Source organism: Petromyzon marinus, chromosome 47, assembly GCF_048934315.1.
Source record: "Petromyzon marinus isolate PM22_M1 ecotype Great Lakes invasive population chromosome 47, UKy_Petmar_22M1.pri1.0, whole genome shotgun sequence".
NCBI lineage: Eukaryota > Metazoa > Chordata > Hyperoartia > Petromyzontiformes > Petromyzontidae > Petromyzon > Petromyzon marinus.
Window position 1 is genome coordinate 5,380,418 of NC_133713.1, and position 20,986 is coordinate 5,401,403.

At 49.8% G+C, this 20,986-nt stretch overlaps 1 protein-coding gene across 1 annotated transcript in view; it reads right to left on the reverse strand.

The window, feature by feature from the left end:
- Positions 1 to 16,973, reverse strand: part of LOC116952444 (uncharacterized) — a 52,280-nt gene extending 35,307 nt beyond the window's left edge. The window contains exons 1-9 of the mRNA XM_032971790.2: positions 16,870 to 16,973; positions 10,772 to 10,830; positions 8,469 to 8,551; positions 7,633 to 7,764; positions 7,089 to 7,190; positions 3,401 to 3,534; positions 1,958 to 2,277; positions 1,148 to 1,230; positions 278 to 811 (exon numbers count right to left, since the gene is read on the reverse strand). Of these exons, the coding sequence (XP_032827681.2) occupies positions 278 to 811; positions 1,148 to 1,230; positions 1,958 to 2,277; positions 3,401 to 3,534; positions 7,089 to 7,190; positions 7,633 to 7,764; positions 8,469 to 8,551; positions 10,772 to 10,787 (1,404 nt within the window). The 5' untranslated portion in view covers positions 10,788 to 10,830; positions 16,870 to 16,973. The remainder of the gene's footprint in view (positions 1 to 277; positions 812 to 1,147; positions 1,231 to 1,957; positions 2,278 to 3,400; positions 3,535 to 7,088; positions 7,191 to 7,632; positions 7,765 to 8,468; positions 8,552 to 10,771; positions 10,831 to 16,869) is intronic.
- Between the last annotated feature and the right edge of the window lie 4,013 nt (positions 16,974 to 20,986).

Below are 20,986 nucleotides of genomic sequence, written 5' to 3' on the forward strand. Positions count from 1 at the left end.
CCACCTGTGCCAGATTTAAGTTAAATGTATTGATAGTTCAAAGCAATACTCTGCAGGTATAGTAACTCTTACGGGCATTGTAATGATGCATCGCCCCCTGGCCATCATGATTCAATTCAATATATATTTTTATTGCAGCAGATGAAGCACTTCTAATGGCTGCTGGGTTTACAAGACCCCGTCACGCAAAAACACACGCGCATCGAAAATAACTTGATATTTATGCAATGCCTATTGGCAGTAAAAATACGCACTTCCCCCTCCTCCCCCTCCTCACCGTGACATCCTCCGGTGTCAACAAGGTCTCGTCCAGGTCGTCGCACGCGCCGCAATCCGGCGTTCCGGGCCGGGCGTCCACAGACGCCGCCCGGCCTTCCTCTCCTCCTACTCCTCCTGCGTCTGCCGGGGCTTTGGGCCACAGCTTCACCAAGACCTTGCACTCCTTCTGCCACCACTGCACGGCTCCTTCGTCGTCGCCGCCAACTCTGCACGTCCCCTTGCTCGCCTCGATAAACTTCAGCCACAATTCCTTGAACAAGTCCTTCACGGTGTCGGGGATAGCTTCGTGCCCTTCCTTCTCCTGCGGCGAGGGTGGGGCGAGTTCCTCCAGCCCAGGCATCGAGTCGTAGTCCTGGTGCTCCTCCGGCAGAGCGACGCTCCGCTCCCCGACATTTTCTACCGTGGCCTCGGCGGAGGCCTCGGCGGAGGCCTCGGCGGAGGCCTCGGCGGCGGCCGGCGGTGCGGTCTGCGCGACGCCCCCGTCCACGCCTCTTTGTTGCGAGGCATTTCGCAGCCTGAACAAACTTGGGAGCTGTGGAGCCACACGCGCGTGCACACACACGGAGGGCACACAACTTGCAAAGAGGCCTTCATGCAGCGGTAGACAGATCCAAGCTGCTGCTGTTGATGATGTACGAGTATGTGTGTATTTTCTTTTCGTCTCCGTCCACCGAGGAGATGGAAGCAACGAATTCAGATCACGTGCCGGTGCGAGGTGGACTGCCGCACCTGCAGCACCGTGAGAGGTGAGGCCATCGCCCAGCAGTGAATTGACCATGGCTGATGGTGATTATGATCTTTTGCGTGATAAGTAAATAAGAATGCTGTGACGAGAGAAACGGGAGCGCGAGTACAATCCGGAACTTACTTCTATAATGTCATCGTCATCATCGTCATCATACTGCAGAAAATTCTGGTCTGTAATGGACCAACTGTAATTCTCCTCGCCACCTGCATCCATCACAAAACACAATGTCAACGAAACCAGGGGGGGGTGTCGACCCCTCCGTTGAAGTGAACAGTCTTGTTTTTGTATGCACGCATATACGTTGAACTTCTTTCGCACAGTACATCGCCAACCATGCTCATCGGAAGATGCAGTATTTCATGAGAAGAACGGACAAGGACCATGTCTCCAGGCTCATCGACCACTAATCACTACGGTACCATTACGGGATGTAACCCCCAATAACGAGAGTATAAAGTGAATATCCGAGGAAAACCACCCGGTGTCTCCGTAGCAGGGGGGGGGGGGTGGGTGGTTTGTAGCTCAGTGGCAAAATGTTAACGCCTTCGCCTGGTATGCAGGAGATCTTGGGTTCGAGCCCGACCCCGACGCCTGTATATGTGGAGTTAGCGTGTCTCTCTCGGGTTCTCCGGTTTATCCCTCCACGTCTTAGAATCAACATCACGCGCCTATTGGAGTGCTTGGCTGCGATAAATTTCCACGCGACGATAAGCGCACTCTCGTCGAGCTATCGTTCGCGATGGCCGGAGGCGATGCGAGCTCGGTGGGGCCCCTTACACCCGGTAAAAAAACATCATTACTGTTCTTAGTTCAGCGGCGTGGACGTGAAGAAACTCGCGGCACTCCGCGTCCGCCACCCCCCTATCGCCCCCCCATCCCCCCCCCCCCAGCCGACTCGCGTCCCACACGGTGCCCGGCCCGCGCTCGTACCGCGGGAAGCCCCCGCGAGCGGCGAGCTTCCGTTCTCGCCGGCGCCGTCCGACTCGCTCGCCGAGTTGCTGTCTCCGGCGGGGCGGCTGTTTCCGAGCAAGCCGCCCCGGCCGTTGCTGCGCCCCAGATTCGGGCCCGGTCCGGGGTGCTGCTGGTCGCTGTCGTCGCTGCCGCCGCCGCCGCCGCCGCCGCCGCCGGCGGCTTTGCTGCTGCCGTCGCTCTCTTCGTCGGTGTCTAGGGCGTCGTCGGCGTCGTCGTCGTCGTCGTCGTCGTCGTCGCCGTCGTGACCGTCTTCTCCGCGGTGCTGCTTGCAGTAGAGCCTGGGGAGGAGCGGCGGCAGTTCCCGCCAGTGTTAAAACTGCAACGGAAATGCGCGCTTTAAATTTTGCCGTTTTCTTTTCACGTAGTCAGCGATGACCGAGCGGACGACAATCGATGATGACGCCCACACACCGGAGGCCAAAGCGTGACAATGAGATGTGCTTAACGAGTCTAAATTAATGAGTTTGAATTAAACCTATGAAATGACTGCACGAGCTCATAGACTGGCTGATCAGATATTGGGTGGGTGGGTGGGGGGACGGAGTGGGAGTTGCACACCTTTCACGCAAAAAATGTAATAGCTGCGAGTGTTTGACTAAATATGCGAGTGCTTTAGTCGACTGGACTGACAATGACTACATGAAATATACAGACAAGTTAGGACTTGACCAAAACTCCGCAGGTTGTCGTCAACACAACTAAGACTTTGACTAAACTACATCATGGGACCTCCTGTGAAACCTGTTACAAGGAATCATGTCTGCATTAACCACAATACTTGTGGTCAGAATGCAAACAAAAAAACATACTCTGATAATATATTGGCATTGTTTCTAGATTAGGTAAAAAATAATAACCACACCCGTGGCTCGCTCTCGATACATGCGTGACTTTGATGAATGCATCGCGAGTATAAGAATCGATGTTTAATAGATCGATGCATGCCTACCGTAGGGCAGTACAATCAACGCACGAACATGGACATTGACCCCATGTGCGTTCATAATAATCATGTTTTTTTTTAACACTTTGTTTACCCAGGAGAGGCCGAGTCCCGTTACTCTTTTTCAGGAGGATGCTGCACGGTTTTCGCCATAGGAGGACGGCAACTGATATGCATTGCTCAATTGTTGTTGTTGCTACAATGATGCCGGCACGGAATAGCGCGCCGTTATGCGAACGACCTCACGGGACAGTTAACGATCCGCCGTGCAGATGGCGCGCGGTAAATAACGCTCGAATAACTTCCACGGGTATCATCAGGGCGGTCTGCCAGATTTGAACCGCGCACCTCTTAAGGCGAGCGGCGAACGTGCTCCCAATGGCTCACTTCATGGTCCCTGTGGGGTTATAAACATCACTGAGGGTTTTGTGCCACTGCAGATCTCAGCCAGCACTCACTTGTAGATGCCCTTCGAGGAGTTCTCTATGATTTTAGCACAGTCCATCTTCCCGCAAACGTAGTGGTAGGTTTTGGAACATTTTTTTATTTCACATCCTATCGTGCCCCCTTGGTTTCTGCATTTGGAGCATTTCTGTCAAAAAAAAATCAACAAAAAAAATATATACGAGCATGAAAAACCACACAGCCAGGAATGTAGCCGATATCCATTGCTCAATTCTGGAGCCCAGCACAAAAACGAAGAAAAATGCTCGACAAAAAAATATGAACTTACATTTGTAGTGCACCCGAAATGGGATGGGAACGGGGGCGGACTGAGCAAGGAGAGGAGAAGAAGAAGCATTTGAGAGAGTCTGAAGGCACGGGGTTGAAGAGGAAGGTTTTGAGGAGAGGCGTTACAGGCAGAGGTAACGAGGTTCCACAGGGTGGGGAGGCGTTGTAGCGAAAACAACAGCCGCCCATGGCCGAGCAGTGAAACTAAAGAGTACGGAACGATTTTTTCCGCACGGTTGCGTTTTGCACTGTAACAGGGCCGAACTATTAAGGCAGGAGCGCTCGTACCAATAACATCTGACAAACCCGTCCGGCATGAAGTTGAACGGGCACAACTCTGCTGACTAGACCCAGAAAGTCCATATTAGCACGGATCTTTTGTGCTTAAAAAAAAAAAAGCCTGTTGGATATAACGCAATTCTGGAAGGCCAGTAGGGTGAAAGTCTAAAACGAAACATTTTATTTTTCAGGATGTCATATTTTTCATCTACATGTTTTTCACAGGATTGTCAGTGAAACCCCAATTTGAAATAGCAGTAAGATGACTCTTTTCTTCGTCTATATTTGATTGTGAATGATTACAAACGGCCATGTGAATACACGGTGGGGGGTGGTCAGCATTACAGTAACATACTGGAGAGAATGTCAACTTAGGTTGAAGGTCAGTGAAGTTTTACAAACTGAATTCAATATCAATATTAGAGTGGTGCGGGCACAGCGTTTCATTCCATTTTATTTTATTTTAATCCCGTTTAGACAGTTACTCGGCATTCGAGTACAGGGTCCTTAAGGAATATTACACACCGCTCTGTGAACCCAACAACCCGAGTTGAATTCCCGGACACGGTTAACATCAGGGGCAAGTGAGATCTGAATCGGTCCTGGCTCCTTCATCAACCCGCACTGACCAACGTGGTGAGGTATGGTCAAACAACCACCGTGATCGACGCAGCAGGGCAAATCCTTGTCCCGGCAGCGAATTGTCAAAGCGCTGTGAATTCAATCGTTATTAAGCAACCATGACATTGTACATATTCACAGGAAACATTTGCTATTTTATGGCGGGGAAAATGTGAACAGTTGCAATTGTCAAGAGGCGATAACGGACTAGTTGAGGGTTACATTTATACTTGTGAAATACATGATATCGTATTCTTGATGTGCCATCCACATTCGTGTTTGTAACACTGATAACAGAGTCGTTTAACAGTAGCAGTGGTGTATTTTTATCTAGTGCAACATATTTAACCAGACTCCTGTGAACTTCCTGGTACATTTCCGCGTTTGTTCTCTTCTCACAAGCGAGGGATTTTTTATCTCTCGTTTTTCACTCCACCATCGCTACAACCATCCATGGTTCCTGCTCCCACGAACTTCACTTCCTGATTCCTCCACCCATGTTGAGGACTCGTACAACCAGACACCGACTGTTTCGTCTCATCCACCACCACAGAGTTCAACCACCACACTATAGGTCAAAACAACACTCACTCACTCACCCACCCCCTCACCACACTGCAGGTCAAAACACTCACCACTCACTCACTCACCCACCCACCCACCACACTATAGGTCAAAACAACACTCACTCACCCACCCCCTCACCACACTGCAGGTCAAAACACTCACCACTCACTCACTCACCCACCCACCCACCACACTGCAGGTTAAAACAAAACACTGCAGGTCAAAACAACACTCAATCACTCACCCATCACTCACCACAATGCAGGTCAAAACACTCACCACTCACTCACTCACCCACCCACTCACTCACTAACCCACTAACTCACTCACCCACCCACCTACTCACTCACCCACCCACCACACTGCAGGTTAAAACAAAACACTGCAGGTCAAAATAACACTCACTCACTCACCCACCCACCACACTGCAGGTCAAAACACTCACCACTCACTCACTCACCCACTCACTCACTACACTGCAGATCAAAACACTCACCACTCACTCACCCACCCACCCACCACACTGCAGGTTAAAACAAAACACTGCAGGTCAAAACAACACTCACTCACCCACCCCCTCACTCAGTCGCTTACCCACTAACTCACTCACTCACCACACTGCAGGTAAAAACAACACTCACTCACCCACCCCCTCACTCACTCACTTACCCACTAACTCACTCACCCACCCACCCACTCACCACACTGCAGGTTAAAACAAAACACTGCAAGTAAAAACAACACTCACTCACTCGCTCACCCCCTCACTCACCCACTCACTCACTTACCCACTAACTCACTCACCCACCCACTCACTCACCACACTGTAGGTCAAAACAACACTCACTCACTCACCCACCCCCTCACTCACTAACCCACTAACTCACTCACCCACCCACTCACTCACCACACTGCAGGTCAAAACAACACTCACTCTCTCACTCACCCCCTCACTCACTAACTCACTCACCCACCCACTCACTCACCACACTGCAGGTCAAAACAACACTCACTCACTCACCCACCCGCTCACTCACTCAGTCACTAACCCACTAACTCACTCACCCACCCACCCACTCACCACACTGCAGGTTAAAACAACACTCACTCACTCACCCACCCCCTCACTCACTCACTAACCCACTAACTCACTCACCCACCCACCCACCCACTCACCACACTGCAGGTTAAAACAACACTCACTCACTCACTCACCCACCCCCTCACTCACTCACTAACCCACTAACTCACTCACCCACCCACCCACTCACCACACTGCAGGTTAAAACAACACTCACTCACCCGATCACCACACTGCAGATCACAACACTTCTCTCTCTGCATCTGCCCATGGACTGCTTCACTTTAGAATTCCCTCCCCTTGTCTCTTTTCCAAAGCTCTTCTGAAAATATTTGCAAATTCAAGCAAGGTATGAACTGTTACCTATTATCATTTCAAGAGTGCTGTTTGTTTCTGGCCACTTGGCCTTTTGAGCCTATGCTCATCAACCATGAAAAAACGGTGTTAAAAACACTGAAAGAGAAATTGCCCACAGATGCTAATTGTGACTCGACTGAAAGAGGGCCCTGAGAGTAAGCGAGACTTTGCCATGTAAATAATGTGTACTATTTAAAGATATATAAATACGTGGAGTTTTCGTGGATTGTCAGTCGTAATTATTCAATTAATAAAAAAATATTTTGCGGTTTATTCACCACCAAAATATGAATATAATTAATTCATCCAATACAACTTTGAGCCTGAAGACCCATTTTTCAGGAGGGTCCTGTGTATCAGGTTGCTCGGCCGAATCCAGTTGGTATACGGTAGGAAACAGGAGTTCCCCGAAAAGAACATCGTTCTAACTATTACAAACAACGATGATCGTTATTGTAAATGAAGTCAACTTAATTGGGACGAGGGTGCCAGCGGTGAAGCAGACTCACTATTCTCTTTCCGCGCTTGATCTCTTTCATAACCGTCTTGACGTCAAAACTTCCAAACTCCCCGCTCGACTTTGGGCCTTCAATTGTTCCAGATGAAAACAGCTGTGGAGCACATGGAAGGTGACATACCTGATCAATTGCAATACAAAAATAATTGATTCATTGACACATTTATGGGCTGAGACCAACACATCTTTAAACGTGAGAACTTGGCCTAATTGCGGGTGGCCGATACCCAGATTCGAACCCAAGGACCCCCAGCCGTGCCGGCTCGGCATCTCCGAGTTTTTGAGCCACGCCAACATCTCCGTGCAACCCTTCATGCTAGAAAATAGTCCACGACGGCGAATTGTGCAGAGCCACCTCTGAGATCCCTTCGAGTGCCTCGGCCTACACGGTAGAGGGCAGCTAATTCTCCCACCACGCTCTGCCGTATAATTTTAACCCAACGATCTCAGCGGTTGTCGGCCCCAGTGACTCTGACCTCCCGAGTCGCTCCCTTGGTCAAAACGAATTAACTCGAGCCACCGGGCAACGTTCTCACCAAGCACTTGTGGTGCGCGGCGATCTTTTTGGAAGACACGTAGAGTTTCCCCAGCATGAGCACATCGTCGCCTTTGTGGCAGAAGCTACACTTGGTGTCAGGGTCTGTCCTGGCGGTGGAGGAGTGGGCGCCCTAGAGTCGTGGAGGGGTGGGGCGAGACGGGGAAGAGGAGGGGAAGAGTGGTTTGGCAGGAGTGAGGAGGAAAGATGAGGGAGAACGAGGTTAAGGTCAGTCGCTGGCAAAGAAAAAAACAACATTGACGAGGGTTTGCACAGGTTAACGATGATGTGTGAGGAAGGGAGCAGAAAGAGAACGCTTTAAACCGGCAGCGTGGTGAGTGGGTGGGTGGGCGAGTGAGTGGTATGGTGACTGAACACAGTATGGATGAGACGAAATAGTGTAGCTGACCGAGTCTTTAGCAGGAGCGGATGGATGAATCGACGAGTGAAGTTTACCGGAACAATGACAACGGTCGTAGTGACGCAAGATGGAATGGGGAGGAATATATTCACGTGCTGAGACGAGGGCTGTCGACTGAGTGGTGGCGTAGTGCTTAGTGCAGTGCACTTTGACCCCACCGACCTGAGTTCGATTCCCGGCTTCGGCTAACATTAGTCGCGAGTGATTTCTGACTGGGTACCACTCCTCCCCACCCCCCACTTCAGCAACCCACATTGACCATTGTGAAGTACAGCTAAAGAACCCCCAGGGAAAGGCAAAGCATGGGGAGGCTTTCATCGAGCACTTGGATGAACACAGGGCTGAGAATGATTGCTGTGATCGATTAGAACGCATGTCAGGATGACTTTGGTTGCGGGGAGCGGGAGTCGTCGTACCCGTGACCTGCCAGGTGTCTGTTCCTGTCCATGCTTCGAGGAGACGGTGGACTTTCCCTCTCGGCGGTGTGGCCCCCCCGCCTCTGTGGACACAGAGCGGAAGGGGCACGGGGCCACGGTGAAGTTCGTTCTCATGCCAACCAGCCCTTCCGCTGCCAGGTTGGAGCCCCTACCACCGTACCTCGGCGGTGTTAATTTAGTCAGCGTGTTTTGTTTACAGTCACCGTCCTAGTCTCTTCGACCTGGGGAAACGTAGTCAAAGTCTTAGTCTGCAGATTTCATGTCGTAAAAAAAATTCGCTTAGTCGAATCGACTTAAAGCAGTCAAGACACTCTTGGTTATTTAATGCTGGTGCCATACACTGGCACGGTAGTAAGAGCAGTTTACGCAAATGCTGTCGCAAGAGGCCACACACGTCTGGCAACAGCGGTCCTTCGCTGGCCATGCGTGATGAACTAATGCACGCCACCCGCCACTCAGTAAATACTTTCCATACATTTATGGCCAATTACCATTGGTTACATCTCTCAGCGTCGCGAGATTATCTTAGTCTGCGTCTTTATTCAGACTAGTTAATGTTGTCTCACCAGAGCCAGCCATCCCCCTGGCCTGGTTGTTAGGGTTAGGGCAGTCGTAGTCACCTTCATGCTTGATAATTTTCATCTTTGGCAGAATAAATAAACCCATTTTGCTAAAAACGCAGATAAGAGGTCTCTTCAATTGTCAGCTTTATCCATACTAGGAGCCAGGAAATTCTATGCCCTGCAAAGTGTTTATTGTATATCAAAGAAGGTGCAAATTGTAAATTCTCCGAGTGAAAACTCACTCACCGCACGCGTTAGACTGACACGAGTCACCTTAAGTTTGACAAATTCAAATTTTTCATGAGAGTCGTTTTTATTTTTCATGACGGTCGTTTTTATTTTTGTTCCGATTGCCTTGCTTCATTGTGGTCCTGGTTATGCTTGGTGTAAATGAGCTATAAAAAGTTAAAAAAAAAACTGGTCTATTCACAAATGTGAAAAATACTCGTAACAAACGTAATTTCCCTGTCGGACAAAGAGGCCGAATGTCGTGAAAACAAAAGGTCGGAAGCTCCACTGCGATTGACATTTCTCATCAGAGCGTGCGCCCGTTGTCAAGTTAAACGTGGCTCAATCCGCGTGTAAATGTCACACCAGCGGTGCTGTGTTGAGCGCTGGCTGGAGGCGAAGAATGCTGTATCCTCACGTTCACACAATGCACATTTTTCTCCCGTATTTGAAAGCATAACTGGGGCGCCGCGGTCGCCTGGTATGCAGGAGGTCGTGCGTTCGATCCTGACCCCGACGCCTGTTTCCGTGGAGTTTGCGTGTTCTCCCCGTGGTCACGTGGATTTTTCGCCGGGTCCTCCGGATTTTCCCTCCACATTTAGAAATATGCGTTCAGAGTATTGGGCTGCTATAAACTCCCACATTTGGCCAGGTTGCTTCTGAAAAAAGAGCCATAGAACTCAAGTGGGCCTTACCTGGTAAAATAAATAAGTTTTAGTTTAACACTTGGGGGGTGCGTCTTATAATCCTGTATGTGACAAGATTTGTATAACATTATACTGGTAGGAGCCTCCTGGTTACACCAGCCCACAGGGGATTATTGTGTCCGTCCGTGCATCCAAAAATGGGAGGGGTGGGGCTGGGTGGGGAGGGTGGGGAGGGGCTGGGTGGGGGGTGGGGCTGGGTGGAGAGGGGAGGGTGGGGAGGGGCTGGGTGGGGGGTGGGAGGGGTGGGGCTGGGTGGAGAGGGGAGGGTGGGGAGGGGCTGGGTGGGGAGGGTGGGGCTGGGTGGGGGGTGGGAGGGGTGGGGCTGGGTGGGGAGGGGCTGGTCACCCCGTGGTGCCCTTATAAAACTCAACGTTTAACCTACTCACGCCGGCTTGTGCCCGCCCTCAGTCGGGCATATTTGCGGAATACACCACGTGCCGCCATTGACCCTGGCCATTGACCGGGCTCAAGCCTGGAAAACATTCTAGGGCTTAATTTCTCACTCAATAGTTTCCACAAATCCTGTTAGGCTAGCTTTGGAGTAGGAGCTATCAGCATAAGACACTACCATTGGAGTACAAGCTTTGCCTATCCCTAATAATCCTACATTATACCATATATCCCGACAATATTATGAACAGGTTTATAAAACCAATAAGGCCGAGATGTGTCGTGCCAAAAATAATTCCCGGAACAGCGTTACGGACTGTTCAAGCGGAAACTATGCACTGGGTTACAGCTCACTTATCTGAGTGTTATAAATCAAGCGGCTCAGGTACTGTACCTGAATTTCCGGGCATCTGTTCCACTCTCGCGTTGCTCGCTGGTGGCGGAGGGAAGGCCCTGACGGAGAGAGCGCAACACTTTCAATCAACAGCGCAGGGGGAATGGGGGGGTTAGACGTTGGTACACATCTCTCTCTCTCTCGCCATCACAATGACGACTGGCAGGGGTTCACGTAACCTTATACATGAGGTTCTCACACGAGCATCAGCAGAAATGGTTTGGTACGCACCAAACTTATGCATCGGTTATACAATTTGCCGTCGAGCCAAATCACATCGAGAAAGTCAGAATATTCCCAATTGGTGAAAGCACTCACGATGGACACTTTCATGCTCTGTGTTCGTCGTCTTCTGAGCCATTAAGCAGACCCCAGAATTCAACCGATTTCAGTTTTTCTTGCAAGGCTGAAGGAGTCAAGTCTGCAGCGGCATTAATAATTAATCCGTGCACCCCCTGTATCACTGTGATGATCACTTCCAATGTTTGCACCAAGCCGCTTCAGAAAGTAAGTTTTATTCGGAGCTGCAAATAGGCGTTACATGTTTGGATTCATGAAATGCGAGGAAAAACATTACAGCAAAACCTTGGATTGCGAGTAACTTGCTCCGCGAGTGTTTTGCAAGACGAGCAAATTTTTTAAATAAATATTAATTTGATGAGCGAGCGAGGGTCTTGCAATACGAGCAGTGTACGTGTAGACGCTTTGTACTGCCGAGCGTCACGTGATCACAACTGATATATGACGAGTGCTTTGATATACGAGTGCTTTGGATTACAAACACGTTTCCGGGACGAATTATGCTCGCAATCCAAGGTTTGACTGTATCTTAAGAGAGAGATTGATGCTCTTCATTTGCTCTTCGTTGCCATCAGTCAAGTGGAGGACTTGATCGTTGCTCTTATTGAGATATGCATCTGACATTGTATCAACAACTTCCTTCTGCAGTCATCCAGTGCTGTTCAAACACTGGATGAGCGAAGTTCTTTGCACGTTTTTGGTAAACGCTTGTTTTTTCTATCAGCAGGATTTGGTTGAGCCAGATGTAACGGTGTGGACGAGCGCTGTCGCGCCGGGGTGAGCCGAGGTGGCCAAGGTTACACGGGGTAAAGGGGGGCGAGTGGTTGTGGGGAAAAAAAAAACCCCAAAAACCTCCCACCTCCAGAAGCCAAGGTGTCACTCAGTCTGGCCTTGACTGAGGGGCAGTCGACGGGGTTACGCATGATTGGTGGCAAGTGTGGTCAAGTAAAATCAGGCGTTCGACGGGGCCCGGGGGGGGTCTCCCTGCGGGAGGCCTGCTGTTGCGGTCAGCATTCGCCGGGTGGGCACGGTGTGTTTGGCGTTCTCCGGGCACGGTGTGTTTGGCAATCGCCGGGGCGATCGGCATTCGCCCGGGGAAGGGGAAGAACGATCGACGCTCACCGCGACCAAGGGACTCCTGGAGAAGGCCAGCTACTACTGCCGTACTGGCGGTTCAGCGTCCAAGGCTGCAGCCGCTGCGTCGAGTTGTTCAGAGCGCTGCCGGAAGTGCCAGCGAAGTCCCGCAAACGCCGCCGCGTCGAGTTGTTCAGGGCGCTGCTGACGGCGCCCAAACCAAGTCCAAAGATTGCCGTTATACGTACCGTTTACTTCTGCTGCGATGTCTCATCACGCAAGAGTGGAGCGTGAGTGAGGGCACGAACAACATTGGTCGCTTCTTTCAACGGTTTAACTTGATTCATCTGTTCGTCGTGGTCAAATCTTGCAATCGAAATTTCGTCCACTTCCCACCGTCCAATCAAATTCCACATTTTGCACGCGCTGCTCAGATCCGGTGACAACGCGTGCCTGTGTCAAAATCGGCATCAATTAATTCGCTACTTTAAAGCAATTTACATTTAGGATGGACGCCTTATTATTTATATATCTGCGTGTGGGTCAAAAACGCCGCGGTCCCTGAACTGTGGATTCGGCTCGCACAGAACGCGGGCGCCACGTGTCTCAGTCGCCAGTGACGGTACTTCTCATAGACCGCGAGTTAAACGAATTTGTTAATAAAACTCGTTTTTTTTTTACTTTCTGTATTCCGGATCGAGGTTGTTTGTGCTCCCCCCTCCGATTAGCACGGTCGCCTACGCACGGCGCGAAAGAAGTTCAGCGACAACGCGCCGCTTTAAAATGTATATATCCTCACGCTCACGGTGCCGTACATTTTACACCCGCGCTTAGCCAGCGGACGAGTTTCACAATCGAATTCGTGGCCTTTTGTTGTTGTCGTCGTTGTCAACTTCTGCACAGCGTCGCGACGCACGTCAATTGCATCTCGACACGCTGTAAGACCTCGTCCACGCGCAGCGCTTCCACCCCGTAGTCACGCTCGGGAGGAAAGAAACAAAAACGCACACGCCAACAAACAATGCCCCCAAGCTCTTCGGTCCTACACGTATACGTTTTGGCCAACTCCCATCGCGGTGGGTGGTGAATGCCAACGACACCGGGGGTAGGGACCTGTGCGAGCCAGCAGCAGCAGGAGCAGCAGCAGGAGCAGCAGCACCTGGCCCACGACCACACAACAGAATGACATCGCTGGCGGGTGGTTGATGAGTGGCTCGGGTTGCGATTGATCGTCTCCTCCGTCGTCAAATCCCGCACGAACCAGCGTGGTGAAGTATGGCGAAATAAACACCCCCCACCCCCCCCCCCCATTGCATCATCACGAGGAAGTGTAGTAGGAACTCAGCCCCCCACTTTGTTAACAGGCAAACCCCGCCAATGTCTGCACCGGACGTAACTTTCTCGTTAGCTGCAAACTTTAAATAAAGTTCGGCAGTTCTACTGCTGGATTTAAAAAATAAAGACAAAAATGTTTTCCGCCTGAAGAAGGCCGCTTGTGTTTCGATCGAAACGTCGTGATCAATTATTGTTATTTCTTGTACCCACGTTGACTTTACCGAAAATAAATCAAAGAGTGTAACTTTAAGGTTGTCTAAGACACCGAAACGCATCGTAAAGCCATGGTTAATCCACTGCTGGATTAAAGCCCACCACCACCACCACGCCTCTAAGCTGTCACCACGACCACCTCTCACGATGTAACAACAACCCACCCCTACACACAAACATTGGTTGTATCGCTCCATCTCTTAGACAGATTGCGCCTTTCGGACGCTATATAAGTACGTGTGGTGTGTACGTGTGGTGTGTGTACGTGTGGTGTGTGTGTACGTGTGGGGTGTACGTGTGGTGTGTGTACGTGTGGTGTGTACGTGTGGTGTGTGTACGTGTGGTGTGTGTTCGTGTGGTGTGTGTGTACGTGTGGTGTGTACGTGTGGTGTGTGTGTACGTGTGGTGTGTACGTGTGGTGTGTGTACGTGTGGGGTGTACGTGTGGTGTGTGTACGTGTGGTGTGTGTACGTGTGGTGTGTGTGTACGTGTGGTGTGTACGTGTGGTGTGTGTACGTGTGGTGTGTGTGTACGTGTGGTGTGCACGTGTGGTGTGTGTACGTGTGGTGTGTGTACGTGTGGTGTGTGTACGTGTGGTGTGTACGTGTGGTGTGTGTGTACGTGTGGTGTGTACGTGTGGTGTGTACGTGTGGTGTGTGTGTACGTGTGGTGTGTACGTGTGGTGTGTGTGTACGTGTGGTGTGCACGTGTGGTGTGTACGTGTGGTGTGTGTGTACGTGTGGTGTGTACGTGTGGTGTGTGTACGTGTGGTGTGTGTGTACGTGTGGGGTGTACGTGTGGTGTGTGTACGTGTGGTGTGTGTACGTGTGGTGTGTACGTGTGGTGTGTGTGTACGTGTGGTGTGTGTACGTGTGGTGTGCACGTGTGGTGTGTGTGTACGTGTGGTGTGTACGTGTGGTGTGTACGTGTGGTGTGTGTGTACGTGTGGTGTGTACGTGTGGTGTGTGTGTACGTGTGGTGTGCACGTGTGGTGTGTACGTGTGGTGTGTACGTGTGGTGTGTGTGTACGTGTGGTGTGTACGTGTGGTGTGTGTACGTGTGGTGTGTGTGTACGTGTGGTGTGTACGTGTGGTGTGTGTACGTGTGGTGTGTACGTGTGGTGTGTGTGTACGTGTGGTGTGTACGTGTGGTGTGTGTACGTGTGGGGTGTACGTGTGGTGTGTGTACGTGTGGTGTGTGTACGTGTGGTGTGTGTGTACGTGTGGTGTGTACGTGTGGTGTGTGTACGTGTGGTGTGTGTGTACGTGTGGTGTGCACGTGTGGTGTGTGTACGTGTGGTGTGTGTACGTGTGGTGTGTGTACGTGTGGTGTGTACGTGTGGTGTGTGTGTACGTGTGGTGTGTACGTGTGGTGTGTACGTGTGGTGTGTGTGTACGTGTGGTGTGTACGTGTGGTGTGTGTGTACGTGTGGTGTGCACGTGTGGTGTGTACGTGTGGTGTGTGTGTACGTGTGGTGTGTACGTGTGGTGTGTGTACGTGTGGTGTGTGTGTACGTGTGGGGTGTACGTGTGGTGTGTGTACGTGTGGTGTGTGTACGTGTGGTGTGTACGTGTGGTGTGTGTGTACGTGTGGTGTGTGTACGTGTGGTGTGCACGTGTGGTGTGTGTGTACGTGTGGTGTGTACGTGTGGTGTGTACGTGTGGTGTGTGTGTACGTGTGGTGTGTACGTGTGGTGTGTGTGTACGTGTGGTGTGCACGTGTGGTGTGTACGTGTGGTGTGTACGTGTGGTGTGTGTGTACGTGTGGTGTGTACGTGTGGTGTGTGTACGTGTGGTGTGTGTGTACGTGTGGTGTGTACGTGTGGTGTGTGTGTACGTGTGGTGTGCACGTGTGGTGTGTACGTGTGTTGTGTACGTGTGGTGTGTGTGTACGTGTGGTGTGTACGTGTGGTGTGTGTACGTGTGGTGTGTGTACGTGTGGTGTGTACGTGTGGTGTGTGTGTACGTGTGGTGTGTACGTGTGGTGTGTGTACGTGTGGTGTGCACGTGTGGTGTGTACGTGTGGTGTGTACGTGTGGTGTGTACGTGGTGTGTGTGTACGTGTGGTGTGTGTGTACGTGTGGTGTGCACGTGTGGTGTGTACGTGTGGTGTGTGTACGTGTGGTGTGTGTACGTGTGGTGTGCACGTGTGGTGTGTACGTGTGGTGTGTACGTGTGGTGTGTGTGTACGTGTGGTGTGCACGTGTGGTGTGTGTGTACGTGTGGTGTGTACGTGTGGTGTGTACGTGTGGTGTGTGTGTACGTGTGGTGTGCACGTGTGGTGTGTACGTGTGGTGTGTACGTGTGGTGTGTGTGTACGTGTGGTGTGTACGTGTGGTGTGTGTGTACGTGTGGTGTGCACGTGTGATGTGTACGTGTGGTGTGTGTGTACGTGTGGTGTGTACGTGTGGTGTGTACGTGGTGTGTGTGTACGTGTGGTGTGTACGTGGTGTGTGTACGTGTGGTGTGTGTGTACGTGTGGTGTGTGTACGTGTGGTGTGTGTGTACGTGTGGTGTGTGTACGTGTGGTGTGTGTGTACGTGTGGTGTGTACGTGTGGTGTGTGTGTACGTGTGGTGTGTGTGTACGTGTGGTGTGTACGTGTGGTGTGTGTGTACTTTGTGGTGTGTACGTGTGGTCTGTGTACGTGTGGTGTGTGTACGTGTGGTGTGTGTGTACGTGTGGTGTGTGTACGTGTGGTGTGTGTACGTGTGGTGTGTGTGTACGTGTGGTGTGTGTACGTGTGGTGTGTGTGTACGTGTGGTGTGTGTGTACGTGTGGTGTGTGTACGTGTGGTGTGTGTGTACGTGTGGTGTGTGTGTACGTGTGGTGTGTACGTGTGGTGTGTGTACTTTGTGGTGTGTACGTGTGGTCCGTGTACGTGTGGTGTGTGTGTACGTGTGGTGTGTACGTGTGATGTGTGTGTACTTTGTGGTGTGTACGTGTGATGTGTGTGTACTTTGTGGTGTGTACGTGTGATGTGTGTGTACTTTGTGGTGTGTACGTGTGGTGTGTGTACGTGTGGTGTGTTGCGCGCGCTTACAGACAGCAGCGTCAAATGTACAGTTGCCCGCTGCCACCCCCCCACTGCCGTCGTTTAAAGTCCGACTAAAAACAAATAAAACCTGTCTCTGTGTCTCTGTGTCTCTGTCTCTAAATACACAGAGAAGGCGACCACACTGAAGACGATCGGAGAAGGCTGCGGAGCGCTGACTGCTCGGTGGGACCCAGAAAACGTGACGGAGCGACGCGAACGTGGCCCCGGAACGCGCGTAGGGGGCTTCGGAGCGGCTAGATTCAAGCACTCCCCCCCCCACCCTGCTCCGCACACGATGGCGACAACGGCTCACTTGTATAACAAAACAAAAACACAAAGGAAAATTGAAATTTCGTCGTAGGAAAACAAAATAAACGAAGGCAACGATTTAATTTCCCCAAGCGCGCACACCCCCCCCCGCCCCCTCTCAGCAAAAATAAGCATCAAGGCATTTTTTTGGTCTGGTGGGAATGTCACGTTCGTATTAGTGGGGGATAGAGTCTTAAGCCATAAGGCACAACCGCCTTTGACTTACGCACAAAACGTAAGGAACTAATTTTATCCACCAAAAATATAGGACGATGGGCATGAGTCAATTCCTCAAGCAGGAGTTGAACGCGTGCTTCCTGGTTTACAGCTCTCAAGAGCCGGTGGTGGAAAATGTCACAAGAAGCCACAAGTACTGGACTGAAGAAGCCTGATTCCATCTATCACTCGGCCTTAGGATTTACATCGAACTGCCCATATAGGACTCACCACTGTGATCTCTACATCTGGTCAAACTTAACATCTCTTAATGTTCGACGGCTTGTGCACCAGATCTTATTTACTCACGATGCACTTACAAAAAAATCCGCAGACTACCTGCTGCTGGATCTCCTCTCTGTTTCAAAGAACAAATTTGACCTCAGGTCTTCGCTCATTTACCAGCTTCACATTCACTATTGCCGTACAAAAACTGGAGGAAGGGCCTTTGCTATTGATGCCCCCAGGGTCTGGAATGCTATTGCCAATAAACTGCAACTTGAATCGCTACCAATTATATCTTCTCTTTAAACTGCTCTAGAGGAGTTGTACACCCCTAGCTGCCACTGCTATTCATTGGCGTAAAATAAAATAAAATGTTTCGCTCCGGATGACGCTGCAAAGTATTATCTGTATTTTGATTTAGCGTGCTGATCTTAAAGGTGCTTTGAAAAATTTGATACTCCGACTGATGCTTCTGTTGTTGTGGAGTAACTCATGCAGCCAGCTATGGCTCTAGGATTTGGTGTTACATGTTATTTATGTAGTTTATTGTGAAAATTCGGTCACAGTCCCTATGACCACTGTTACTTTGCAATTATGGCTTTATTTTTTGGTGATTTCTAAAAGTTTTTTTGGTTTGGATATGTTTGTCTTGTTGTAGTACGGAGTTAGACTGATGACCTTAATCTAAGTTGTCTTGTGGTTGTGGTTGTTGTTTGACTTTGCATCCCACTGGGATTTTTGAACACAGCGTTGGTGTACGGTGCTTTTTTCAGGAATATTTTGCTGTTTTTTTCCTGGATTTTCTGTTTGCACAGTCACATAGTCACTTTAAGATGTTTTTCTTGTTCGTGTTTTTTATTTGTTGTGGTTGCACCCGATTCAAGAGACGAATGGCTCACAGGGCTATACCAAAATAAATAAACTGAACTGAAAAAGAAAAATGAGCCGGTGGTGGAAAATGTCACGTTCCTATAGTGGGGGCTGAGTCTAAGCCATGGGGGGCCATTAGTAGGTACGCAAAACTTGACTCCCCCCCCCCCATCCCCCTGTACGCACGCGGACTTTTTACACCGCAATCCCCTCCCGAATCCTATAGAACGTCCTATATTTAATCCACGCAGAAACGATCAATGATTAATAATATGAACGTGTTTAAGCAAACGGATAGTCCACCGCCGGACTATCTAACTCATTTGAAGGCCAACGTAGACAAATTATTATCGAGGCTTCACCCCCCCCCCCCCCTTTTCCTATGCCTACATTGTCAGTAGAACCCCCATAGGCAAGCTACGCATTTGGTTAACCCCCCTCCCTCCTTTATGCGTACGTACTAAATGGATGGCAGCTAAGGGGCCGTCCATAAATGACGTCACGCACCTGGGGGGGGGGGGGTCAGACATTTGTGACGAGGGGGGGGGAGGGGTTTGAGAAATGTGACGTCACATCAAAATGCGCAACTTTAAATAAATACAGACGACACGTTCTACTTAATTAAATAGACTTTTTAATAAATGTTTTATCCTACAACATCAGAGTGAAGCGCCACATTAAATACGCACTACAATGACAATAGTTTAAAGAGATTTGAAGCATGTTTTTTTTGGGGGCAGAGCTTTGTGACGTCATATTTGGGGGGGGGTCTGACTTTTTGTTACGCCGCGTGACGAGGGGGGGGGGGTCAAATATCGTCCAAAATCGCGTGACGTCATTTATGGACGGCCCCTAAGACATAACCACCTTTGACTTCCGCACACAACGGTGGTACTTATTTTATGCGGCAAAATCAGGATGATGGGCTGCGTCAATCCCTCAACCAGGAGTTGAACTCGTAACTTAGCAATTGACGAGCCGCTTGCTCTGCCCCTGAGCCAGGAGGGACAGGTTCGTGGCATTTTCCTCAAAGGTGAAAATAATAAACAGGCATTGCCCGAAACGTCGCCTATTACTATTATAATCAGCCAAGAATGTCTGTGTGTTACGCCGGTGACGTCACTCCACGTCGACCAGCCCCCCTCATTAATAATCATGACCAGGTGACGTCCTCCACGTGTCCCCCCTCGTTAAAAATCATGACCAGGTGACGTCATCCACGTGTCCCCCCTCATTAATAATCATGACCAGGTGACGTCATCCACGTGTCCCCCCTCATTAAAAATCATGACTAGGTGACGTCACTCCACATGGGGGAGGGGCGAGGCGCCTCCTCCCCCCTTCTCAACGTCAACTCACAACCCTCACTACAAAGGCAGAACCCTCCCTACGTCACGCGATCGCCCTAACGCTATTGAGACATCGAAGTAATAATTAATACTTAAAAAAAATAAAAAAACGCTTTAATTAAATGTCCCGTACGAGTAATGGAAGAAACTCCACAGCTCCAGGAAGTGACCCCGAAGGTTGCCAAAACGTAAGGGGCCGTGGTGATTTACAGCCAACGAAACATAACATAAAAAATAATGGTTAAAATATGTTATTTGTATGTTTAATGATAGAATATAGTATTGTCATCAGTATGACATAAGTATACCAAATTTGCAGTCGATACCACATTGGGAAGTGTGTTAAAATTGAGTTACAAGATTTGAGGATACAACAACAGAGTTGAGGATACAACACAGTGATTCTACATTTGAAGTTCCAGACAGTTAATTAAATAAAAGCGTGCAATCATAACAAGGACGTCATGATGAACAAGGGATTATAACCTTTAAAAGAAATTGATGCAATGAATTCTAGATTTGAAGCTTTCGTGACTGCAAGGATCCATACTCATAGTCACGTAGGTGACCTACGTGACTTTACCGAATAGAACCAAAGAGTATGATGCAATGAATATCACGTCGCGCTCTGCGTTTCGCTGGAATGTTTCAGATTTACTGCAATACGCCAGTCCTTGGACGGGCTATCGGCCAGTGATATAGAACATTCCTTTTGAGTTTTTTTTACATTTTGTGCGTATGCACCACTGCCCAAAGAGGCAGCATCACACGATATACAGACAGTTGTTGACTGAAAGTTGATGAGACCCCGCAAGGTCGAACCCTGGTGTAGAGACAAACGGCGCTCGGTAATATTTGTCTGGACAGCCATAGAAGAGGCCGATGGCCTTAAACCACATTTTGTATTTATTTGGACATGCCGGAGTTGAGTTTGTGCGAATATTGACTTCGTCTTCAAGCAAGAGGGTATGTGGTTGAACCTGAATTCGACTTCATTGAACCCCAGCGGCCACGTGGCTCCTAGCTACGACAGTACTTGTCGAAAGGCCACACAGATGATGATGATGATTGCAGTGTTCATAATTCACATTGCGGTGACCCCCCCCCCAGGTGTGTGACGTCATTTATGGACGGCCCCTAAACCACTACGCTAAGCAATCATTGTTGTGATGGCCGGGCCGCTTCTGAAAAAAAAGAGCTACATAGCCTCAGTGGGGCGTTACACATGGTACAATAACAAATAGTTCATAGTTTAGTTTAAAATAGATAATCGCATTCAAAGTCAAGGT